This window comes from Hyperolius riggenbachi, chromosome 12, assembly GCF_040937935.1.
Source record: "Hyperolius riggenbachi isolate aHypRig1 chromosome 12, aHypRig1.pri, whole genome shotgun sequence".
In the NCBI taxonomy this organism is placed as follows: Eukaryota; Metazoa; Chordata; class Amphibia; order Anura; family Hyperoliidae; genus Hyperolius; species Hyperolius riggenbachi.
In genome coordinates this window covers 24,952,000-24,972,743 of record NC_090657.1, presented here as the reverse complement: position 1 = coordinate 24,972,743, position 20,744 = coordinate 24,952,000, and the positions used below count along the sequence as shown (strand labels likewise).

The following is a 20,744-nucleotide window of genomic DNA, read 5'->3' as shown; positions in this document are numbered from 1 at the left end:
AAGGCCTATAGTTATCATAGTTTAATTATCAAGACCAGCAACGATGTGTTCATTATGCTGAATACACACGGTGCTTTCCCGCACTCAATTTCCAGCTTGATTCATTTTTTTATTATTATTATTATTTAGTATTTATATAGCGCCGACATATTACGCAGCGCTGTACAGTGTATATATATATATATATATATATATATATATATATATATATATATATATATATATATATATATATATATATATATATATATATATATATATATATATATATATATATCTTGTCACTAACTGTCCCTCAAAGGAGCTCACAATCTAATCCCTACCATTGCCATATGTCTATATTATGTAGTGTAAGTACTGTAGTCTAGGGCCAATTTTAGGGGGAGCCAATTAACTTATCCGTATGTTTTTGGAATGTGGGAGGAAACCGGAGTGCCTGGAGGAAACCCACTCAGACACGGAGAGAACATACAAACTCTTTGCAGATAGTGCCCTGGCTGGGATTCGAACCAGGGATCCAGCGCTGCAAGGCGAGAGAGCTAACCACTACGCCACCGTGCTGCCCCATTTCCAACATGTCCGATTTTCATTGCATACTTTACATGCAAATCGACCTAACGATCCATCGAAATGAAAATCGGACATGTTGGAAATAAACGAATCGACGGGAATCGAGCGGGAAATCGAGTGCGGGAACGCACCGTGTGTATTCAGCATTAGGAATATATGATGTAGAATGTAAGATGTCGCTGACAGCCACTTTGGTTACTTGAAGCCTAAATGGAGAATACAACAACAACAAAACATTTGTAATGCATGTTTCTCCTGTAGGACCCAAAGCGCATAAGCTCGTCTCAGATCAGTAGATGCAGTAGATGCAGTTTGTGATGTTTTACAGGGGGAAATGTTATGTGACCATAAATGCCAGACTAAACAGGTGGCTTTTCAGTTTTGCTTAAATAAAACGCCTTCAGGGTTGGAGCCGTCTGGCAAGGTGTTCCAAAGGGTAGGGGCAGCAAGACAGAAGGCTCTGGATCCAAAGGTTTTGCGTTGGACATCAAGTTATTAAAGCCTGTTGATCTAAGATATTGGGAGGTGTGATGCAGTTGCAACAAATCCTCCAGATATGCGGGGCCCAGGTCGTGTGGAGTATTTTGAATGTTAGCATGCCAATTTTAAAGAGGATTTTATGGGTAGCGAGTGGAGTGAGCAAAGAATAGGTGCAGTGTATCCTTTGCTTCTTTCATGTTTCCGATGGTTACTTATGCATCTATGAGCCGGATGCACTAAACAGCAGTAAAATTGCCATGTGCATAGCATTTTTACTGGTACTAATGCAGGGAGAGCATCGCCCATTAACACAATAGTGCCACACCCATTACGGGGATAATGTGCATGTTGCTATGGTAGTGCATGTTACCATAGCAACGCACAAGATACTCCAGTAATATGCGTGTGGCGCCAATGAGTTAATGGGTGGTGCTCCCCCCACTACCAGTAAAATTACTGTGCCTGCCTGCAGTTTAGTGCATCAGGCCCATGTATCCTATAGAACTCTAAGCACCGATTTCACAGATTTCCAGTAAACGATATGCAGATAAGGTTCTGTTAATTTAACTAACAGTACAGACCTAAACATGTGAAAACAGTGTAGATTCTGCTACATTAGGAACCCAGCAGTGCCACAAAAATAGGTTTTGGGTTCTATAAATAGGTGGCCTTATGCATGTAAATAGTTATTGAGTTTATGTCTCAGAGTTAATCTGAAGAGTAAATTGGTTTTCCTACCTAGCATGTCCTGATACAGCCAAGGACATAACTAGACTGAATGCCCCCCCCCCCCCCATAAAAGATAGCATGGGGCCCCATTGGTCCATACCACACAAGTGCAGCCAATAAGCAAGAAATGTTATGCTTCACAGCTGCACACTCTCTGCAGCCATTCGCTGGCTCCTGGTCATGTGACTCGCACCAGTCATGTGATTTGGAGCAACTGAATGGCAGCTATGCACTACTCCGCATGTTGGGAAGGGGTGGGCTTTTTTGTGAGGGAATGGAGGAGGCTTTTTTTTCTGGTTTACTGGCTGCACTAACAAGTGGGGACCAACAAGCAGGCCCTCAAAGCACCCCCCCCCCCCCCCCCTCATGATCCCGGGAGCTATTGTTACGCCCTTGGATACAGCTATTCACTGTGACCTAGTATCTAAGCCCTATTCATCCCGCTCAGATATAAACACTAAGTGACCCCAGCTCCTCTCTAATGATTGATGGGGTGGAGCTTTAAAAGGCCAGGGAAAGGTTCCCAACATCACAACTGTTTATGGCATTGATGTTGTAAGTCAAGTTACTGATCTGCAGAAGCTACACCTCCAAGTCACAGAAGCCCTGCTACAGACACTGGACACTCTGCATCCCAGTCTACCACTTTTCTGTGAGCACACTATTAACCTTGTGCCTCCAGAGTTCTCCTTAATGCTAAATACCAACCATTTCCATTAAATGCAGGATGGGGCAATCATTTATGTCGCTTTCAATTACCTGGGAGTATAAGGAAGGTTGCAGGACATATTCAGCAATGGCCGTAACAGTGCAAATCCTTCCCTCCGCCAGTTTCCTACTCATCACAAGTCAAGTCTTAACACGTTATGTAATATAGCAGTGTGATGCAATGTTTGCAGCCTACAGGTTCACACTGAGGCACTGGTTCTGTTCACTGAATGTCCCCAAGACCTTGGTTCTTGGAAACCTTCTCACCAACTCGTTTTGAAGATATACAACTGATATTTGCATTTAAAGAGAGTCTGCACCTTTTTTTTTAATCTCTTTTTTATTGAGCAGTCATCTTCAGCATTAAGATCCAAGCTGATTCGCCGCATCCCCGCAGCAGAATGAGGTATTTACACCCCTGAAATACCCGAGCAAGAAATTTGCTTCCTGGAAAAGGCAGAGCTGTGTGCAGTAACTTTGCCTCTTATTTAGTCAATCTCCACCTCTCCCCGCCCCTCTCAGTCTGCTTTTACTGAGAAAGGTGGGAAGAGGCGGAGATAGACTAAGAGGCAAAGCTACCGCGCACAGCTCTGCCTCTCCCGGGCAGCAAAATATATGACGAAAGTTGTGGAATTTTGCCGGATATTTCAGGGGCAAAAATACCTCGTTCTGCCAAGTCAGCTTGGATCTTAATGCTGAAGATGGTTGTTCAATAAAAACTTAAGAAAATGCATCAGACTCTCTTTAAAAAGCTATTTTATTACGTGACACACTGCATCCAGCTGAGGCTGAGACATGGGATTTACGAACAAGCTCTGTATCTTATCCATAAAGAAAAGAGCACGATTGGTATGAAGCACCAAAGCATTGTAGAAGTGAAAAAATATACCGTAGTTCCTTTATTAAAAAAAACATATTCATACCTGCTGCTCCTCTTGGCTCTAGCTCGGGCATAGAAGGCTTCATATGATTTTGGTTTTAGCTCTAAAGCCTTAGTGGCAAACTCTTCTGCCATACCAAAGTCCTGTAAAAACAAGTAAAATGATGTGATGTGAGCATAGACAAAGTCTGGCACTTTTCTTACCAAATACTAAATGTATCCAGACAGAGGCTACAAAAAAAATTGAAGAGAGTTCATATTAACCAGTTACTGTATGTGCTACAGTATATCTCTGTCCCCGGAGACTTCATCCTAGCTCCAAAGGTGTAAATATACATATCTCTACCGCGACCGCCGATGCGTGCTCCCATCCGCGTTCACGTCGCCACCCGTTAGTACAGACATGACATGCCGTTTTCATTGACTAAACAGAGTGAAAGCATACACGTGTTACTTCAGGTAATGCGTGTATGTAGTAAAACCCACACAGTTGAAAAAAAAGAAAAATATGGGGGGGAGACAACTAGTGGCCAAATATTAAAATTACACCTATATACACAGCCCCTTACGTAAGAAAGCAAACACGTGTTACTTCTGGTAACACTTGTATGCAGTAAAACCCACACAATCAAAAAAAAAATATGGGGGGAGACAACTAGTGGCCAAATATTAAAATTAAATCTATATACACAGCCCATTACATTAACCATTTCAGCCCGAGGGGATTTTTCACCTTATGCATCAGAGCAATTTTCATCTCCCATTCATTCGCTAATAACTTTTTCACTACTTATCACAATTTATTGATCTATATCTTGTTTTTTCTGCCACTAATTAGGCTTTCTTTGGGTGGTACATTTTGCTAAGAAGTTTTTTTTATAAATGCATTTTAACAGGATTAGTAAGAATAAAATGGAAAAAAAGCATTTTTCAGTTTTCGGCCATTATAGCTTTAAAATAATCCATGCTACCATAATTAAAACATATGTATTTTATTTGCCCGTTTGTCTCGGTTATGACACCATTTAAATTTTGTCCCTATCACAATGTATGGTGCCAATATTTTATTTGGAAATAAAGGTGCATTTTTTCCATTTTGCGTCCATCACTATTTACAAGCTTATAATTAAAAACATGTTCGTAGTATACCCCCTTCAAATGCATATTTAAAAAGTTCAGACCCTTGAGTAACTATTCATGTCTTTTTTTTTTTTTGTTGCAACTTTTTTTTTTTTTTTTTATTTGGGTAATATTTTGGTGTGGGAAATAAACAGTAAAACTACATCTACATATTTTTTACATTACAATTTACACATATAATAACATTAAAAATTAACTATTTGGCCACAAGATGGCCACCTTGAGTTTTTTTTTCCCCTTGTGCTTCACGCGGAAAATTTTACGTGCAGAAAGACTGAAGCCTCTTGTAAGAGCACTTCGGTTTTTTGGCTGGGGACACGGATCGGTGATCGGGAACCATGTTCCCGTTCACTGATCCCAGGGCTACCGGGGGACAGCACAGGGCACGCCGAAGCGCGGAACCGCAGCAGAGCAGCCGCCCGGACGTGAGCTTCACGTCCGGGTGGCAGAAATGGTTAAAATACCCATTAATTAACCCCTTACCTCCCATAGTTACCAAAATAAAACACTAATTAAAAGAAGAAACAAATGACATAAAAAAATACATAAATAGTTACCTATGTCATGAAGGTATATTACTTTTAGTTTAGCAAAAAAGGGCTTGTAATTAGTGACGGACCCAAAAATGAAAAAATACACCTTTATTTCCAAATAAAATATTGTCGACATACATTGTGATAGGGACATAAATTAAACAATTTAATACCCTGGACAAATGGGCAAATAAAATACAAGGGTGTTAACGTAGCACATATTAACTTACAACTATATTGGATGAAAACTGAGAAATAATTTTTTAAATTTTTTTCCTACTATTCCCATTAAAATGCTTTTAGCATTAAATAATTCGTAGCACAATATACCACTCAAAGAAAGTCTAATTGGTGGGGAAAAAAACAAGGTATAGATCATTTGTTGTGCTAACTAGCTATAAATAACTAGCTATGGTGAATGAGAGGGCGGAGTGCTGAAATGTGAAAATTGCTCTGGACCATAAGGGGAAAATCCCTCAGTGGTGAGGTGAACTGGTTAAATTACAATGTTTATAAATGTAATATTTGTTAAACTTGAAGAGTTCTATAAGAGTCTGGACATCACCCAAGGCCACGGTCACAGGGGGCGTTGCATTGTGTTCCCTGTATAACAAGAACACAACACCACAGAACAGAAAAAAGTGGTACCACATTTATTAGCCACGTTTATGAAAATGAAAAGTGTGCTGCACTGCGTTTAGCGGTAAGGCACTGCATGCATGCATGAAAAGTATGCTTCACTGCGTTTAGCGTTAACGCTCTGCATGCATAACTCAATGCTACAGCCGTACTGTGTACGCTGCATAGGTGGTGCATTGCAGTGCGGTAAGCTATGTTACAAGGTGGCAGTTACATTGCAACACACCACTGCGAAGGAGGCCTATGGCTTTTTTTTAACTCAACTCCATTATTTTTTTTTTGCTACAGCACCATTCTTTGTTAGCATAGCCCCAGAAGAGACTGGACATCAGAAAAAATACACAAATGTCACCATTATGAAAAGAAAACATCCAGGGCTATTTAAATATGGGTAGTTTGTAAGGTTCAGACCCTTGTTGTTTTCCTGAAATATTCCTACATTTAATCATAATTTTGAAAACAACATTTTTTGAATGATGGATTTAGTTTGTCCCTACCTAATTTTTATGTGACAGGGGTCCAATCTGTAAGACACATCAACATTTATTCTACAACTTATTTTGATTAAAATGAGGTAATATATACATCAATTGATAAACTGGATGTACAGCAATTCATCATTCTCAAGGTGCGCCTAGGTCTTTTTTGCAGTCCACTTTTTTGCACTAATCATTATAGTGCCATTCTTTATTTGCATAGCAGTTCCAGCGTTGGGACTCTCAGAACATATTCATTATTATTTTTTTCTCTCCACAAGTTTGCTTTAAGGCTGGGACCACTTCAATGGTGCTGTGCGCGTTCGTTCCAAATGTTGCTACTATAGCAATTCCTGTGCATTAAAAAAAAATATGAGCCCCCCCCCCAAAACCCCAGTGAATAAAATTGCAAAGCACCTGTGCTTCTCTTAGACTGCTGGCAAGTATCAGAGATCTATGGTGGGTGAAGAAGGCATCGAAATTTGCACTATTCGTGCAAAATTGTTTGCAAAACACTGCAGCCGTTTTCGACAATGCACGTGTGGTCCCAGCCTAAAGGCAGCCATACACTGGTCGATTGCCACCAGATCGACCAGCAGATAAATTCCTCTGTGATCGAATCTGATCAAAGAGGGATCTATTGGCTACCTACACTGCAAACAGATTTTGAATCGATTTCACTATGAAATCGATTCACAATCTGTGGAGCTGCCTCCTCCCCCAGCATACATTACCTGATCCGGCCAGCGCGAGTCCCCCGGTCTCCGCTGTCTCTACTCCGCTCTGGGCTTCAGCTTCACTTTACTTCCTGTTGGGGAAAGTTTAAACAGTGGAGGGCGACAGGAAGTAAGTGAAGCCAGTCGGAGCCCAGTGCGGAGAAGGGACCGCGGGGACACGCGCTGGCGGAACAGGTAATGTATTGACGCTAGCGTCGGTCATCGGACTTTCGAACGCCGCTATCGACGCACTCCCGACCCGCCGGTGATCGAGCAAAATTTTCCACGCGGACAGATCCACGGGAACGATCGATTTCGGATGGAAATCGGTCGTTCGGTCAGCGATTGCTGATCGAATCTGCTGTCTATCGGCGGGAAATCTAGCAAGTGTATGGGCAGCTTAAAAATAGTTAGCAACAGAGGTCATTCATTAATAATAAAAAAAAAACACAGATGGCTCAGGGAACACATGTTCCCTTTTACCAATCAGTGCTACCTTTGGAGCTACCGGCAAACATGCATGCATGCATCCGAGCTTGTGGGGAAACCGCAGGATTGCATGCAGGATCATATATGGTGACAGGGAAAGTTCGAGGACATAAAACTCATATCCTTGTGGAACTAGGGGTTTACTAAAATAATCTGCAAGGGATGGACCACACTTGTGGACAGGACTAGTCAGGGAACAAGAGTGGTAGGACTAGCAGATTCACCAGTGTAACAGTGGAAGTGGCAATGGGGGAAGACCCTGCATTTTAATAATCAAATCAACTATTTTTTTTGTCTTTCAGGTAAAAATGGGGGAAGGGGGTGTTGAGTGGTTTATATTCAATCATATACTGTAAGCAGCTTCTATAACATTTAATAACTTGGCACAAAAAGTACATTAGAACGTTCAGCACTCACATTCATCTTCCGGCGGCAGCGAGACAGATTGAGGAGAAGGGACACCTTGAGCTCTCGAAATGTCTTCAGATCCTCTCCAAATCCCTCACGAGGAAACTTCTTCATGGCATACTGGTATCTCTGTGCAGCTTCTTTTACTTTCCCTTTCTAAGGGAGTAAAGGGATTGGACTCACAAATACCACGTTCTCTATCAGTTCAACTATTTGCAGCTATTGCCCAAACCCTCTCTAAAATTGCGTCTTCCATAATTTTCACTTTCACTCCTTGCTATTAAAGAAACGGAAACTGGAAGTTAAAAGAGCAGTTTAAACTTACCTGGGGCTTCTTCCAGCACCCTGTTGACCTCCTGTGCTCTTGTCATTATTCCGCAATCCACTGATCAGCTGCATCGCCGTTCTGTCAGCTGTATGCGTTGCACTCGGGCCTCCTGATCACAATCCTGTACATGGGCGTGTTCTGCGCTTGCGCAGTAAGTGAAAATGGCCACTGCTCAGAACAATCCTGATAACCAGAGCACAATCAGGATGCGCAGTAGGCTGCGACTGGCCAGCATTCAGATGGGCACTGCGGCTGACTGGAGGGTTGCGGAATGATGGCAAGAGCACAGAAGGACCGCAGGGGTAAGTCCAACTGCTTTTTTATTTTCACTTAAAGGAAGCCAGAGACTAGAAAAAAAAAAGTTTTATACTACCTGGGGCTTCCTCTAGGCCCATGCGCACGGATCGCTCCCACACCGCCGTCCTCCACTGCCTGCAGCTCCGATACCGGGTCCCGTAACTTCCTCCAGTCGCAGACAGTCTACACAAGAGGAAGTGCGTTCTCTATGTATCTCTCCGGCGGCCACCGTACTTCTCTTGCGCAGACTGGCCGCGACTGGAGGAAGTCACAGGACCTGGTACCGGAGCTGCAGGCAGTGGAGGACGGCGGCGTGGGAGCAATCCATGCGCATGGGCATAGAGCAGGTCAAACCGGTCCTACGAGGACCAAGGTCCTCACACATTTTTGGCACAGCTCAAATGAATTGATGGGACTGAATCAGGAAAGGTGGGGTCCATCAGGTAGAACACATTCCTCTCTTTCTCAGTCCATCCTAAACACTGGCATGGATCTGGCCCTCCAGGCCTGGAGTTCGACACATGTGGCCTAGAAGAAGCCCCAGGTAGTATAAAACTTTTTTTTGTCATCTCTGGTACACTTTGTTATCCTTTAAAATGTATGTCTAATTAAAATCTTCCTATTCTATGTATAGTTTAGTTAAAAGGTTTCTGAAGAAACACAGGTGATTTCTTGCGTACAGAATCAGTATTAAGGTTCATAACCCCTACCTATCGGTTACATGCCCATCTTAAAGTTTTTCCATTTCCAATGCTTACTCCTAATAGAGACATCACTAGAGGCTGCTCTACCAAGATTCCTCCTCCACCTAGTAGAGCCTACACCAGCTTTTTCTTCTGATAAAGAAACAAGTGTAGCGAACTGAAAGTGACCAGTTAAAGGACTTTTGCTAAACTGTGATCAATACAATACCACATTATCTTACATTTAAGTGGGGTCAGAAGAATGTTCAATGTGGATTGTGCCATAACATAAATGTGGTAGTAAAAGCAAGAGCACTGCAGGGAATACTATTCAGAAGAACTGGACAAATGTTTGCATCTTAGAAATCAAATCACAAAGCTTGGGCTACAGATCTATGATCACTAATGGGTAAGAATGGTCAAAAATCTGATGTCTCAGGTACCCACCGAATTCCCAGTCCAGCTGCACACTATGGAAAAGCTGTAGAGCAGGATGGAATCTCTAGGCCACTTACTACAACCCCGAGATAATTTGGCACCAGTATCCTCTGGTTTTTACCTTCCCTACATACAGACATGGCTGAGCCAAGCACCTGCTAACCTGTCATGTGTTATATATATTACAGCCAGAACCCAAGGTGGCCAGTTGATATAGCCAATTCAAGTAGTCGTTACTCCATTCATACTTTGGCCAACAAGAAAGTAACCTAACAAGCTGACCGGCCAAGTCCCAAAGAAAGGCTTTCATGGAGCATGGCTGAGCAAACAGCACATGTCCATTGGCAGCATCTGCATTCCCTGGCTCCTCCTGCCCTGTTTGTCCTCTCACCTGTCTACAGGGAGGAAAGATACAGGGAAGCCCCGTCTCCAGTATTTGCTGCCATATGGGTAATGTTTTCATATGGCAGCAGATAACTGGCAACAAAGGCTGCAATGAAAGCTGGAGACCACACCCATCAGGGAGGGAGAGAGTACAGGTGCGCTGGGACAGCCTGTCCTGTATGTTTACTCACTGGGACAGAGGTGAGAGGGGGCATGGGGAAGAGCCGGGGAATGCAGATGGCACCGCTGAACTTGTGTTGTTTGCCTTTCTTCTGGCCAGCCAAAGTACGAAAACATAATTTGAACACGGTTTCTTTGCATATTTGCCGCAGTAGCCAGCCACTTTGCATATTGGCTGGACAGTTTCCAGACTTCCGGTTCTTGCCGTAACATATAAACAGATAAACTACTACCTAATTCAGAAGGACAGCAGGAGATACTTTTCCCCTTCAGGGACTGTGCCTTCACTTTCTTCAAGTTTACCAATGTCATCACTTCCTGAGATAAAATTCTGCTCACCACATTCCTTATTTCTGTTCTCTTACTGTATTACTCAGTTTGTCATCTTCCAGGCCTGTCCCATTTTCCTCACCTTGTAGAACATGTCTCCCTCTTCCATCAGTTTACTCAGCAGAATGATCATGATGTCTGGCTTGGACGTTGCCATGGCCCAGGTGGCTGGACCTGTAGTGTACAGGATGCATGATGGGTAAAAAAACTAATACAATGCAAGGGAAGAACCAAACAGGCGTGGGGAGGAGGATCAAGAGGAAGAAGAAGATATAACATCGGGGGTAATACAAATGGGAAACAGAGAAGACAGGGTGAAACAAGAGAGACCAGGGCTAGATGTAGGGTTAGGATAATTACTGGAACCTGGGGGGACAAATATATAGGTGCAGTCTGACCGAGAGTGGTCTAAATATTGGAGGGAGCAGCAGAGAGAACATGGGTCAATTGGGATAATCTAAAAAGCTAGCACAGCCTAAAAAATTGGGCACGTCTTGAGCTACAGTATTGCTATTATAAAAGTGATCTTGTAGCACGTTAACAAGTACACCTTTAACAACATGCACTTAAGAAAACAATCAAAAAGTGCAGTATTTGCCCAGTTTTCAAACTGTGTTTTTTGTAAATGTGTGCTAAATAGAGGAAAAAGTAAATTCCTTGAATGTGTTCCTGAACCATAAAATGACTAAGGGCAAGTCCTCATAGAACTTGTAGGTTTATTAAAAAAAAAACATCTCTCAATGGAGAATTAGAGCGTTACCAACAGCAACCTAATACATTCTACTTTTCATTATTGTCAAAACACTGATCGAGCATGTATGACCTGACTGCCCTCTGGGCCTCATTACAGCTACCCTGTGCACACATGAATGCTTGCCTAAGTATTCCTGTTTATGGAGAGGTAAATGGTCAGTATTATTTGCTGGGATCAGCCAGTGGTCATCCACTGCTGCGACAGACATTAAAGAGGAACTCCAGCCTAAACAAACATTCTGTCATTAAATTACATTAATTATGTTAATTAAAATAGATAGGTAATATAATTAATCTCTTACCCACCCTGTTTTAAAAGAACAGGCAAATGTTTGACTTCATGAGGGCAGCCATCTTTTTGGTTGAAAGGAGGTGACAGGGAGCATGAGACACAGTTCCAACTGTCCTGTGTGCTGATCACCCCCCCCAGTTGCTAGTCAACGAGAACCACCACATAGGAATTCCCATCATGCTTTGCACAGCATCAGAGGAAAAATGCTCGGGCAGTTGTGCAGCTAAAAATAAGGCTTATGTATGAAAAACAAAGTTATGATGCTGTGAAACTGTTAAAGAAACACGTTTTTTTCAGTGCTGCTGAGTAGATTTTTAGTCTGGAGGTTCACTTTAAGTCCCATTCTTATAGGAATTTCTTATTGAGATGAGATGCACCTTGAAAGGCCGGGGGGCTAGAGTACACGCATGTTTTAAAACTTTTACAAACTGCAGACCTCTAAGAAGAGTCATTGGATGAAATTCAGCAGGAACAACTTTAATTTATACTTTATTATTATTAATTATGCTTCTAATTTTATCAGATCTGCTAGCTTTAAAGTGAACCTCCGGACTAAAAATCGACTCAGCAGCACTGAAAAGGCTTGATGTTTCTTTAACAGTTTCACAGCATCAGAACTTTGTTTCTCTTATACAAGCTTCATTTTTAGCTGCACAGAAGAAAACTGCCCGGGCTTTTTTCCCCTGATGCTGTGCAAAGCATAATGGGATTTCTGATAATGTTGTTCTCGTTCTGCTGTTTTGGTGCAATTTTTTTTTTACATTTTGAATTTGACATTTGAAGCCTAGTGTGTGCAGCTGGGAGGGGTAATCAGGACACAGGACAGTTGGAACTGTGTCTCCTGCTCCTTGTCACCTCCTTTCAACCAAAAAGATGGCTGCCCCCATGACAAAGATGGCTGCCCCCATGAATCACAAACATTTGCCTTTTCTTTTAAAACAGGGTGGGTAAGAGATGATATTACCTATCTATTCTAATTAACATAACTAATGTAACTTGATGACAGTATGTTTGTTTAGGCTAAAGTTCCCCTTTAAGCTAGGAACATACACGGATTTGAACCCGGCCGTGGTGCACGATAAAGACCACCATGGACGAGAATCTTGAAACAAAAAGCCAGTGTGTGTACAGCGGTCATCTGACATCTGCTCAAGATCTGGCATGCCTTAAAGGGAAGGTCCAAGCAAAAAAAAAAAAAAATGAGTTTCACTTACCTGGGGCTTCTACCAGCGCCATGTAGCCATCCTGTGCCCTCGTAGTCACTCACTGCTGCTCCAGTACCCCGCTGGCAGCTTTCTGACCTTGGAGGTCAGGGCCGCATTGCATACATTTTTACGCATTCCAGCTAGTGCAGGAACAAAAATGTATGCGTTGCACCACTAACGCGTAAAAATGTATATGTTACTGTTCCTGCACTAGCGGGAATGCGTAAAAATGTACGCAATGCGGCCCTGACCTCCGAGGTCAGAAAGCTGCCAGCGGGGGACTGGAGCAGCAGTGAGTGACTACGAGGGCACAGGATGGCTACATGGGGCTGGTAGAAGCCCCAGGTAAGTGAAACTCTTTTTTTTTTTGCTTGGACCTTCCCTTTAAAAAAAGGCTTGTGAAAACTATTTAAACCTACTCCGCTATGCACAATGGCTGAATTATCACTGGTGCAGTTCCCCTTTAAAATAAGATTGAAAGGAAACTTGATAGCAGTTTATGAGACAGTGATGGAAACTTGCTGCCTGCCATAGCTCTGCAAAGAGTCACATGATCAGCCGAGCAGCCAGTGGAAACACTGAAGAAAAAAAGGGTGGAACCTGCATTTAAGATTGCAGGGTTTTATTGTAAGTAATTTTCAGAATAGGGTAAGCAACCGATTACAAATCTACAAGTAATGACAGCCAATACTAAATAGTGTGTAGTTAGCAAGTTTTATGTACCGGTAGTTATTTTGTTAAAGGAGAACTGTAGTGAGAGGTATATGGAGGCTGCCATATTTATTTCCTTTTAAGCTATACCAGTTGCCTGGCTATTCAGCTAATCCTCTGCCTCTAATACTTTCAGCCATAGGCCCTGAACAAGCATGCAGCAGATCAGGTGTTTCTGACACATTTAGACAGATATGGCAAGATTAGCTGCATGCTGGTTTCTGGTGTGATTCAGACACTTCTTTAGGCAAATAGACCATCAGGGCTGCCAGGCAACTGGTATTGCTTAACCTCCTTGCCGGTCTAAAAAATCCGGCAAGGAGGCAGCGCCGCACTTTTTAAAAAAATTTTTTTTTTTCTAAATCATGTAGCGAGCCCAGGGCCTTCGGCGATCAGAGTATGCAGGGAATCCCGTTGAGAACAGGATTTCCTGCAGGGCTTCCCCGGTCATGGCGACCGGGCGGGATGATGTCACCGACGTCATAGACGTCGTGACGTCAGAGGGAACCCCGATCTGCCCCTTAGCGCTGCCTGGCACTGATTGGCCAGGCTGCGCAGGGGTCTGGGGCGGGGGGGGGGGGGGCGCGGCGCGGCGGGTAGCGGCAAATCGGCGGCGAGCGGCGGCGATCGCGTACTACACGCAGCTAGCAAAGTGCTAGCTGCGTGTAGGGGAAAAAAATTATGCAAATCGGCCCAGCGGGGCCTGAGAAATCCTCCTGCGCAGGTTACCCCGAGCTGAGCTCGGGATAACCGGCAAGGAGGTTAAAAGGAAATAAATATGGCAGCCTCCATATCCCTCTCACTACAGTTCTCCTTTAAAGAAAGTAGCAGGTTTAGGCTTTCTGCATACAATCGATAGATTAGATGTTAATTTTGAGCAGAATATCAAAGTGATGTAGCAACTAACTCTGGTGTGCATTAAAAGGGAAACAAAAATATGAGATGACAATATTCTTTCCTGCGCATCCGCTGCTCCTCCCACTCATCCTCATCTACCCTCATACACCCCCCCCCCCGCATAGATAAAAGCATCGGCACAGCTAGTCCATCGATTCTACGATTCCAGCGTGGAGCCTGGTCTAGTCAGCAGCAGAAGCAAGCACTAGGGAAACAGAGGAGGAAGAGGGAGGTCTTCACTCCACATTGGAATCAATGGACTAGGTCACACCCTGCTTTTATCTACTTGGAGGGGCAAGCGGAGGAGCATGGGGAGGGGCTACCTATACTGAAGGCCTCTTTACCTAGCTACCTATACGGGGGGGGGGGGGCAAACTTAACCTGGCTGCCTATGCCCGACTACCTTTACTGGGGGCAACTATACCTAGTTACCTATACTGGGGGAATCTATACCTGGCTACCTATACTGGAGGCACCTATGCCTTGCTACCTATACTGGGGGCACCTGTGCCTGGCTACCTATACTAGGGACACCTATACCTGGCTACCTATACTGTGGGCACCTATGCCTGGCTACCTATACTGTGGGCACCTATGCCTGGCTACCTATACTGTGGGCACCTATGCCTGGCTACCTATACTGTGGGCACCTATGCCTGGCTACCTATACTGTGGGCAACTATACCACAGATCACACAACTCTTATGTACAGAATTTGTGAGATTCGAAAGGTTCGAGATATTTGAGACTTAATGATTTAAAGTGTAGTCCTTCCCAATCGCTCCTCATCCAGCATTGGTAAACTGAATTTAAATGTAGAATTGAGATCCACTTGACAGGGGAAAAGAATGTGATTACTGCAGGTAACACAGTTCTTCTCCAGGTATTGATAAATGTGTGCAACATCACAGTCACACACATTTATTACTACAGAGTGATACAGGTATGTTGAATACATAACTGTTACAGTTTTGAATATCTTGCAATTTCCTTCTTTAAAAGCACTGGGCAGCAGCAGCAGCCGCCATGTTATGCACTTTTAGAACAGGAGCATACCTGACTAGTGATGTAGCAAACGTTAGATTTTTGGTTCACAAATGCAAAATTACAGCAGCCAGCCGGTTGCGGTGGGCTCCATAGACTTAAATGGCAGGCGAATGGCCGCCAACTTTAGCGATTAATAACAAAGCCACCTTACATGCTAGAAACACCAAATTTTCAGCGTCTGTGAAGGAGGACAAGTGGGTACAACAGGAAAAAATATTTTTCAAAAAGACCTCATCAGTAGGGCTGCCAGAGCCGGGACAAGGTCCTTCAGCACCCAAGGCTGAGACACCAAAGTGCGCCCCTCCATCCCTCCCACCTCAGCTGTCACACACGGATTGCTATTAGACTAAGAGGGCCCCAGGGCCCCCAACATCCCCAACACCTTAATCTCTAGTTATCGGGCTTGCAGTCACTGCCATGTATCCCCTTTTCTTATTTATTTCTGCTTCAAACACAATTGGGAATGACAGCTGAATGAATTCTGCGCCCCCTCCTACACTGCGCCCTGAGGCTGGTGCCTCTCTCGCCTCTGCCTCGGCCCGGCAGGCTGCTCAAATCCAATCCGGGAGACATCCGGATAGTTGCTATCCGGATATCTCCCAGTAAACCTTCCGGGTTGAAGGAGGAAGTGTTTGTAATCACGTAACGTGCGTGGAGCGCATCGTGGGAGGTGCCGAGGGAAGGACGAAGAAGACGTCAGACAGGTAAGATTGATCCCCCGCCCACCCTGCACAGGTTTACTGGGAGATATCCGGATAGCAACTATCCGGATGTCTCCCGGATCGGATTTGAGCAGCCCTGCTCTTCAGTTTGGAGAAAATCTTGTCATTTTACTGCAGTAACTAACTATAGTTGCAAATGTTGTGTTTCTAGCATGTTTGGGAACTTTGCTATTAACTGCGAAAGTCGACGGCCGTTGCAAACTTAAAAAAATAAATAAAAATTGCATTAAATGCGAATGGCGAACAGCCTAGGTTCGCTGGCGTACTGTTCGGGCCATCTCTATTCCTGACCTAACTGTATATACTATACAGTTAGGTCAGGAATAGAGATGGCCCGAACAGTACGCCAGCGAACCTAGGCTGTTCGCCATTCGCATTTAATGCGAATGCGAATGCGAATAGGTGACAAAAGGTGGCGCAAGCAAGTAAAGTAGTTGTTGAAACAAGCTACAAACCGGTATTACTAAGGAGTAAGTTTAGACGTAAATACCCTTCATGGAAACACTGTACTTTAACATAATGTATTTCAACATACAGATTTCATTTCAACGATAATTATAGACCACAGTGATATAATAAGCATCATGCATGAGTAACAAAACAATCCAACTTTTGATGTGGAAACGTAAGTACTCTACTACATTTATTAATACCTCAAATTTGTAAAATGATAAAGAGCCAAATTAGGGGAACATTATAGGATCTTGGGTAACTGGTTTCATTTATACTGCTTACGTATCGTATGAATTGTCCTTTGTCATTGAAGTCTGTAACATCACCATGACTAAGGAGTTTTCTGAGGTCTTCAGAAAGTATATAACTCTGGGAAAGGGTTTGAAATGATGCCAAACAACTGAACTTCAATTATTCCACTGTCTGGAAAATGATGTACCAGTGGAGATGATTAGCTAATTGCTAGTGAACTTTTGCCCAGGCCAATCTGGCAAAGCACATTTAGCCAGAGAGCAGACCACAGAATCCTGAAAGAAACCCTTTAAGAACCCCAGAATATCATTACGTGAGCTACATGTAGTGCTCACCATTAGTTATGGGAAAGTGCGTGAGTCTACCATTAAAAAGAAACGTCACATGTTGTTGTGCCACAATGAAACCTTTGCTGTCTAGAAAGAACATTGGGGCAATACTAAACCTTGCTTATGAACATCATCAAAAAGACTAGGACTCCAGCAAAACTATGCTCTGGATGGATGAGGCAAAGATAAAGATAATTATTTGGCCTGAACACCAGATGACCTGTTTGGTGAAACCAAAGAGGATTTCTGATACCACAGAGCAGAGTTCCCCAACCCTGTCCTCAAGGCCCTCCAACAGTACATATTTTGCAGGAAACCACAAACATGCACAGCTGAGGTAATTAATGCCTCAGCAGAGATGATTAAAGGGGCACTACAGCGAAAAACTGTAAAATTTAAAATATGTGCAAACAAAACAAATAAGAAGTATATTTTTTCCAGAGTAAAATGAGCCATAAATTACTTCTCTCCTATGTTGTTGTCACTTACAGTAGGTTGTAGAAATCTGACAGAAGCGACAGGTTTTGGACTAGTCCATCTCTTTATAGGGGATTCTCAGGGATATATTTATTTTCAAAAGCCCTTAGTGAATGGCAGTTGCTCTGTCCAACTGCAAAAAAACTGTGTAGCGAGCAGGGAAGCTGGCCAGCATCATTGTTTAAATCCTTTTTAGGGAATATCTTTATAAAAGAATAAAAGCCTTGCTGAGAATCCCCTCTGAAGAGATGAACTAGTCCAAAACCTGTCACTTCTGTCAGATTTCTACTAAGTACTGTAAGTGACAGCAACATAGGAGAAAAGTAATTTATGGCTCATTTTACTCTGGAAAAAATGTACTTATTTGTATATGTTTGCACATATTTTACATTTTACAGTTTTTCGCTGTAGTGCCCCTTTACTACTGTGGATTTCCACACATCATGCAGTGTTGGTGGGCCTTGAGGACAGGGTTGGGGAGCACTGCTAGAGCATAACATACACATAACATTAAGCGCAGCTTAAAGTGAACCTTAAGTCAACTGTAAAAAATGAGCTTTACTCACCTGGGGCTTCCCTCAGCCCCCAGCAGCCGATCGGTGCCCTCGCAGCTCCGCTCCTATGTCCCAGGACCCGCCGGCGAGCACTTCCGGTTTGGCAGTCACCGGCCGACAGGCATGGGAACGCGAGTGATTCTTCGTGTTCCCAGCCTGTATATCGCCCCCTATGCTGCTATTGCGGCCAAACCGGAAGTGTTTGCCGGCGGGTCCTGGAGCGTCAGAGCGGGGCTGCGAGGGCACCGATCGGCTGCTGGGGGCTGAGGGGAGCCCCAGGTGAGTAAATCTCATATTTTACAGTTGACTTAAGGATCACTTTAATGTGAAGGAGGAGCGCCCGCTTTCCCTGCCTTACATAGCAGCGTTGTAACTATGTAAATTAAGATGGTACCGGCCGTGAGTGAAGTATCGCGGTAACAATAGTTCACAGGACCGCCCGCAGTTAAAGTGATGTGCGTTGCTATGTACGCAATGCGCGTAACTCAGGAAGGCATGCTCTTTACATAACAGCAAGCGCTGCTATGTAAGGCAGGGAAAGTTAGCGCTCCTTCACATTAAGCTGCACTGCTAAGCAGCGCAGCTCGATGAATCAGGCCCCAAATATAAAATATGGCTGAAATTTTATGGTTTTGGGCTAGTTTGTTGTGTCGATCGAGGCAGCTTACAATCATAGAATCTACTACTGTATAAATTATTCAATGTGCTTGAGGAGAATATAAAACCATCAGCAGATTGATGTTCAACCAAAACTGGCCCTTGTGCAAAACATCAATGAGGACACAAAACATTTCACTAAATCCAGCAAAGGATTGCTAAACTAAAGATATGGAGGGCTCTGGAATGACCGAGTCACAGGCCCAATCTTAAGCCCATTATGAAGTTTTAGGCAATTTGAAATGGGATGCATATGCAAAAAAAACTCTCCCATCTAGGAATTCTGGGGGAGATTTATCAACGCATTACCAACAGTTTTTTTCTTCTTAATCTGTTCTAACCAGTAGGGAGAACAGTTCTGCATGATAATAAGAACCTTCTTAAATCCTAGGTAATAGTGGCAATTTTAGCATGAATTTCTAGAGCTGCACTACAGTTAAGAAAAGTGCAAATCCATCCCTAAACTGGCGCAGATTAAGAAGTGCTTGATAGCAGTTCTACAGATGTAACACTGCATGCTAGACATGAGTGCAGAGTGCAGGCTAGACATGATTTGTATGGTGCTCCTCCCACCTGCTGAATTCCTCCTCAGAACCTGCTACTATCAATACAGCAGGTGTGTTGGTTACCTCAGCAACAGGAATTCCCCTCACACACTGCACTGTCTGAGAGACTCCTCCTAGCTCCTTCTATTTTACAACAGTTTTAGAAGGAGTCTGCACTATTTAGTGATTTCTTAAGATGCCTGAGACAGTTCTGCATGGATTTCTAAAAACCTACCAATATTTTGTCTCAGACACTCTTGAAAAATCTGTAGTATCTAGAAATGGAAAGAAAGAGCTCTCTGCTAATGTCAGAGACTGGAAGACAGAGGTTGTCTTGAAGGTGTTTCTGCCAAGGAAGGTAACTGCAGATATTTGAGCCGAGGTTGTAACTACTTTCTCCACAAAAAAAAAAAACGGCAAATCTCTTAATTTTGTGTTGAGTGACTGAACAAAAAAAAGCTATGAATAATTTACTTTGCTACCACATCACCTTTGTCATTTTATAATGTTGAAATGAAGATAAAATATTGATATGTCTACATATGTTACAAAACGTTACTCTTACTTTTTTAAGCCCGACGAAGGCTGCAAAGCCGAAAGCTCGCTTATTCTTATTAGTTAGCCAATAAATGGTATCATCCTGATTTAAAATGTCTTGCTTTTACTTTTTTACATAACTGTCGTGTCAACTCTCTTCTCTATGCACTTACTTTACATGAACAAATTAGTTCTATTAAGATTGTAATTGTATGCAAGAAAAATGGAAAAAAGTATGTGGTGAACTAGCGGTATTAATGGAGGATTTTACTCAACACTATACATGATGGCGTGAGTGGAGGTGCATGCAGTTGTTATAGTTATATGACCCTTGCCGCTGGCCAGGTGATGCACTTCCTGTGACTCATAGCAGATGCTGTCTATAGCCTGCGGTGTTTGATAAATAGAAAGCTAGGAAGATGGATGAACGCAGGAAAGCATAGTGCATAACCTGACAATTTCAAGACTAGAAAACAAAAATATTTTGAAGGCCTTTAAAGGAAACCTTTCTGGTATAAAAGTGCCCCTGTGGGTACTTACCTCAGGAGGGGAAAGCCTCTGGGCCCTAATAAAGCTTCCACTGTCCTCTGCAGTAGCTCAGATCCAGTGTAGAGACCCTAGGATGGCTCCACAAGCATAACAATGCAGTGACGCGCACTAGCGACTGCACAGTAGAGCGGACCCGATCGAGCTTGGATATTACTGCCAGAGCCCGAGTGGCGAGGCGTGTCACTGATTGTTATGGTTATGGTGTCGGATGACAAGCCCTTGACGGCGTCCTTTTGGTGGTCTCTATGCTGGATTGTGGCTGTAGTGAACGAAGAAAGCCTCTTCAGGATCCAGAGTCTTCCCCCTTCCAAGGTAAGTGCTGCCTAGGGGGCACTTTTTGTCTTACAAGTTTATTT

At 43.3% G+C, this 20,744-nt stretch overlaps 1 protein-coding gene across 11 annotated transcripts in view; it reads right to left on the bottom strand.

Annotated features, from left to right (window-relative positions):
* The window catches only part of TANC2 (tetratricopeptide repeat, ankyrin repeat and coiled-coil containing 2), an 897,702-nt gene that overhangs the window by 7,770 nt on the left and 869,188 nt on the right, over positions 1-20,744 (bottom strand). For all 11 annotated transcript variants that reach the window (XM_068263005.1, XM_068263006.1, XM_068263004.1 and 8 more), the window contains 3 exons: positions 10,491-10,582; positions 7,778-7,924; positions 3,411-3,511 (listed from right to left, as the gene is read on the bottom strand). In XM_068263005.1, coding sequence (XP_068119106.1) covers positions 3,411-3,511; positions 7,778-7,924; positions 10,491-10,582 — 340 coding nt within the window. The remainder of the gene's footprint in view (positions 1-3,410; positions 3,512-7,777; positions 7,925-10,490; positions 10,583-20,744) is intronic.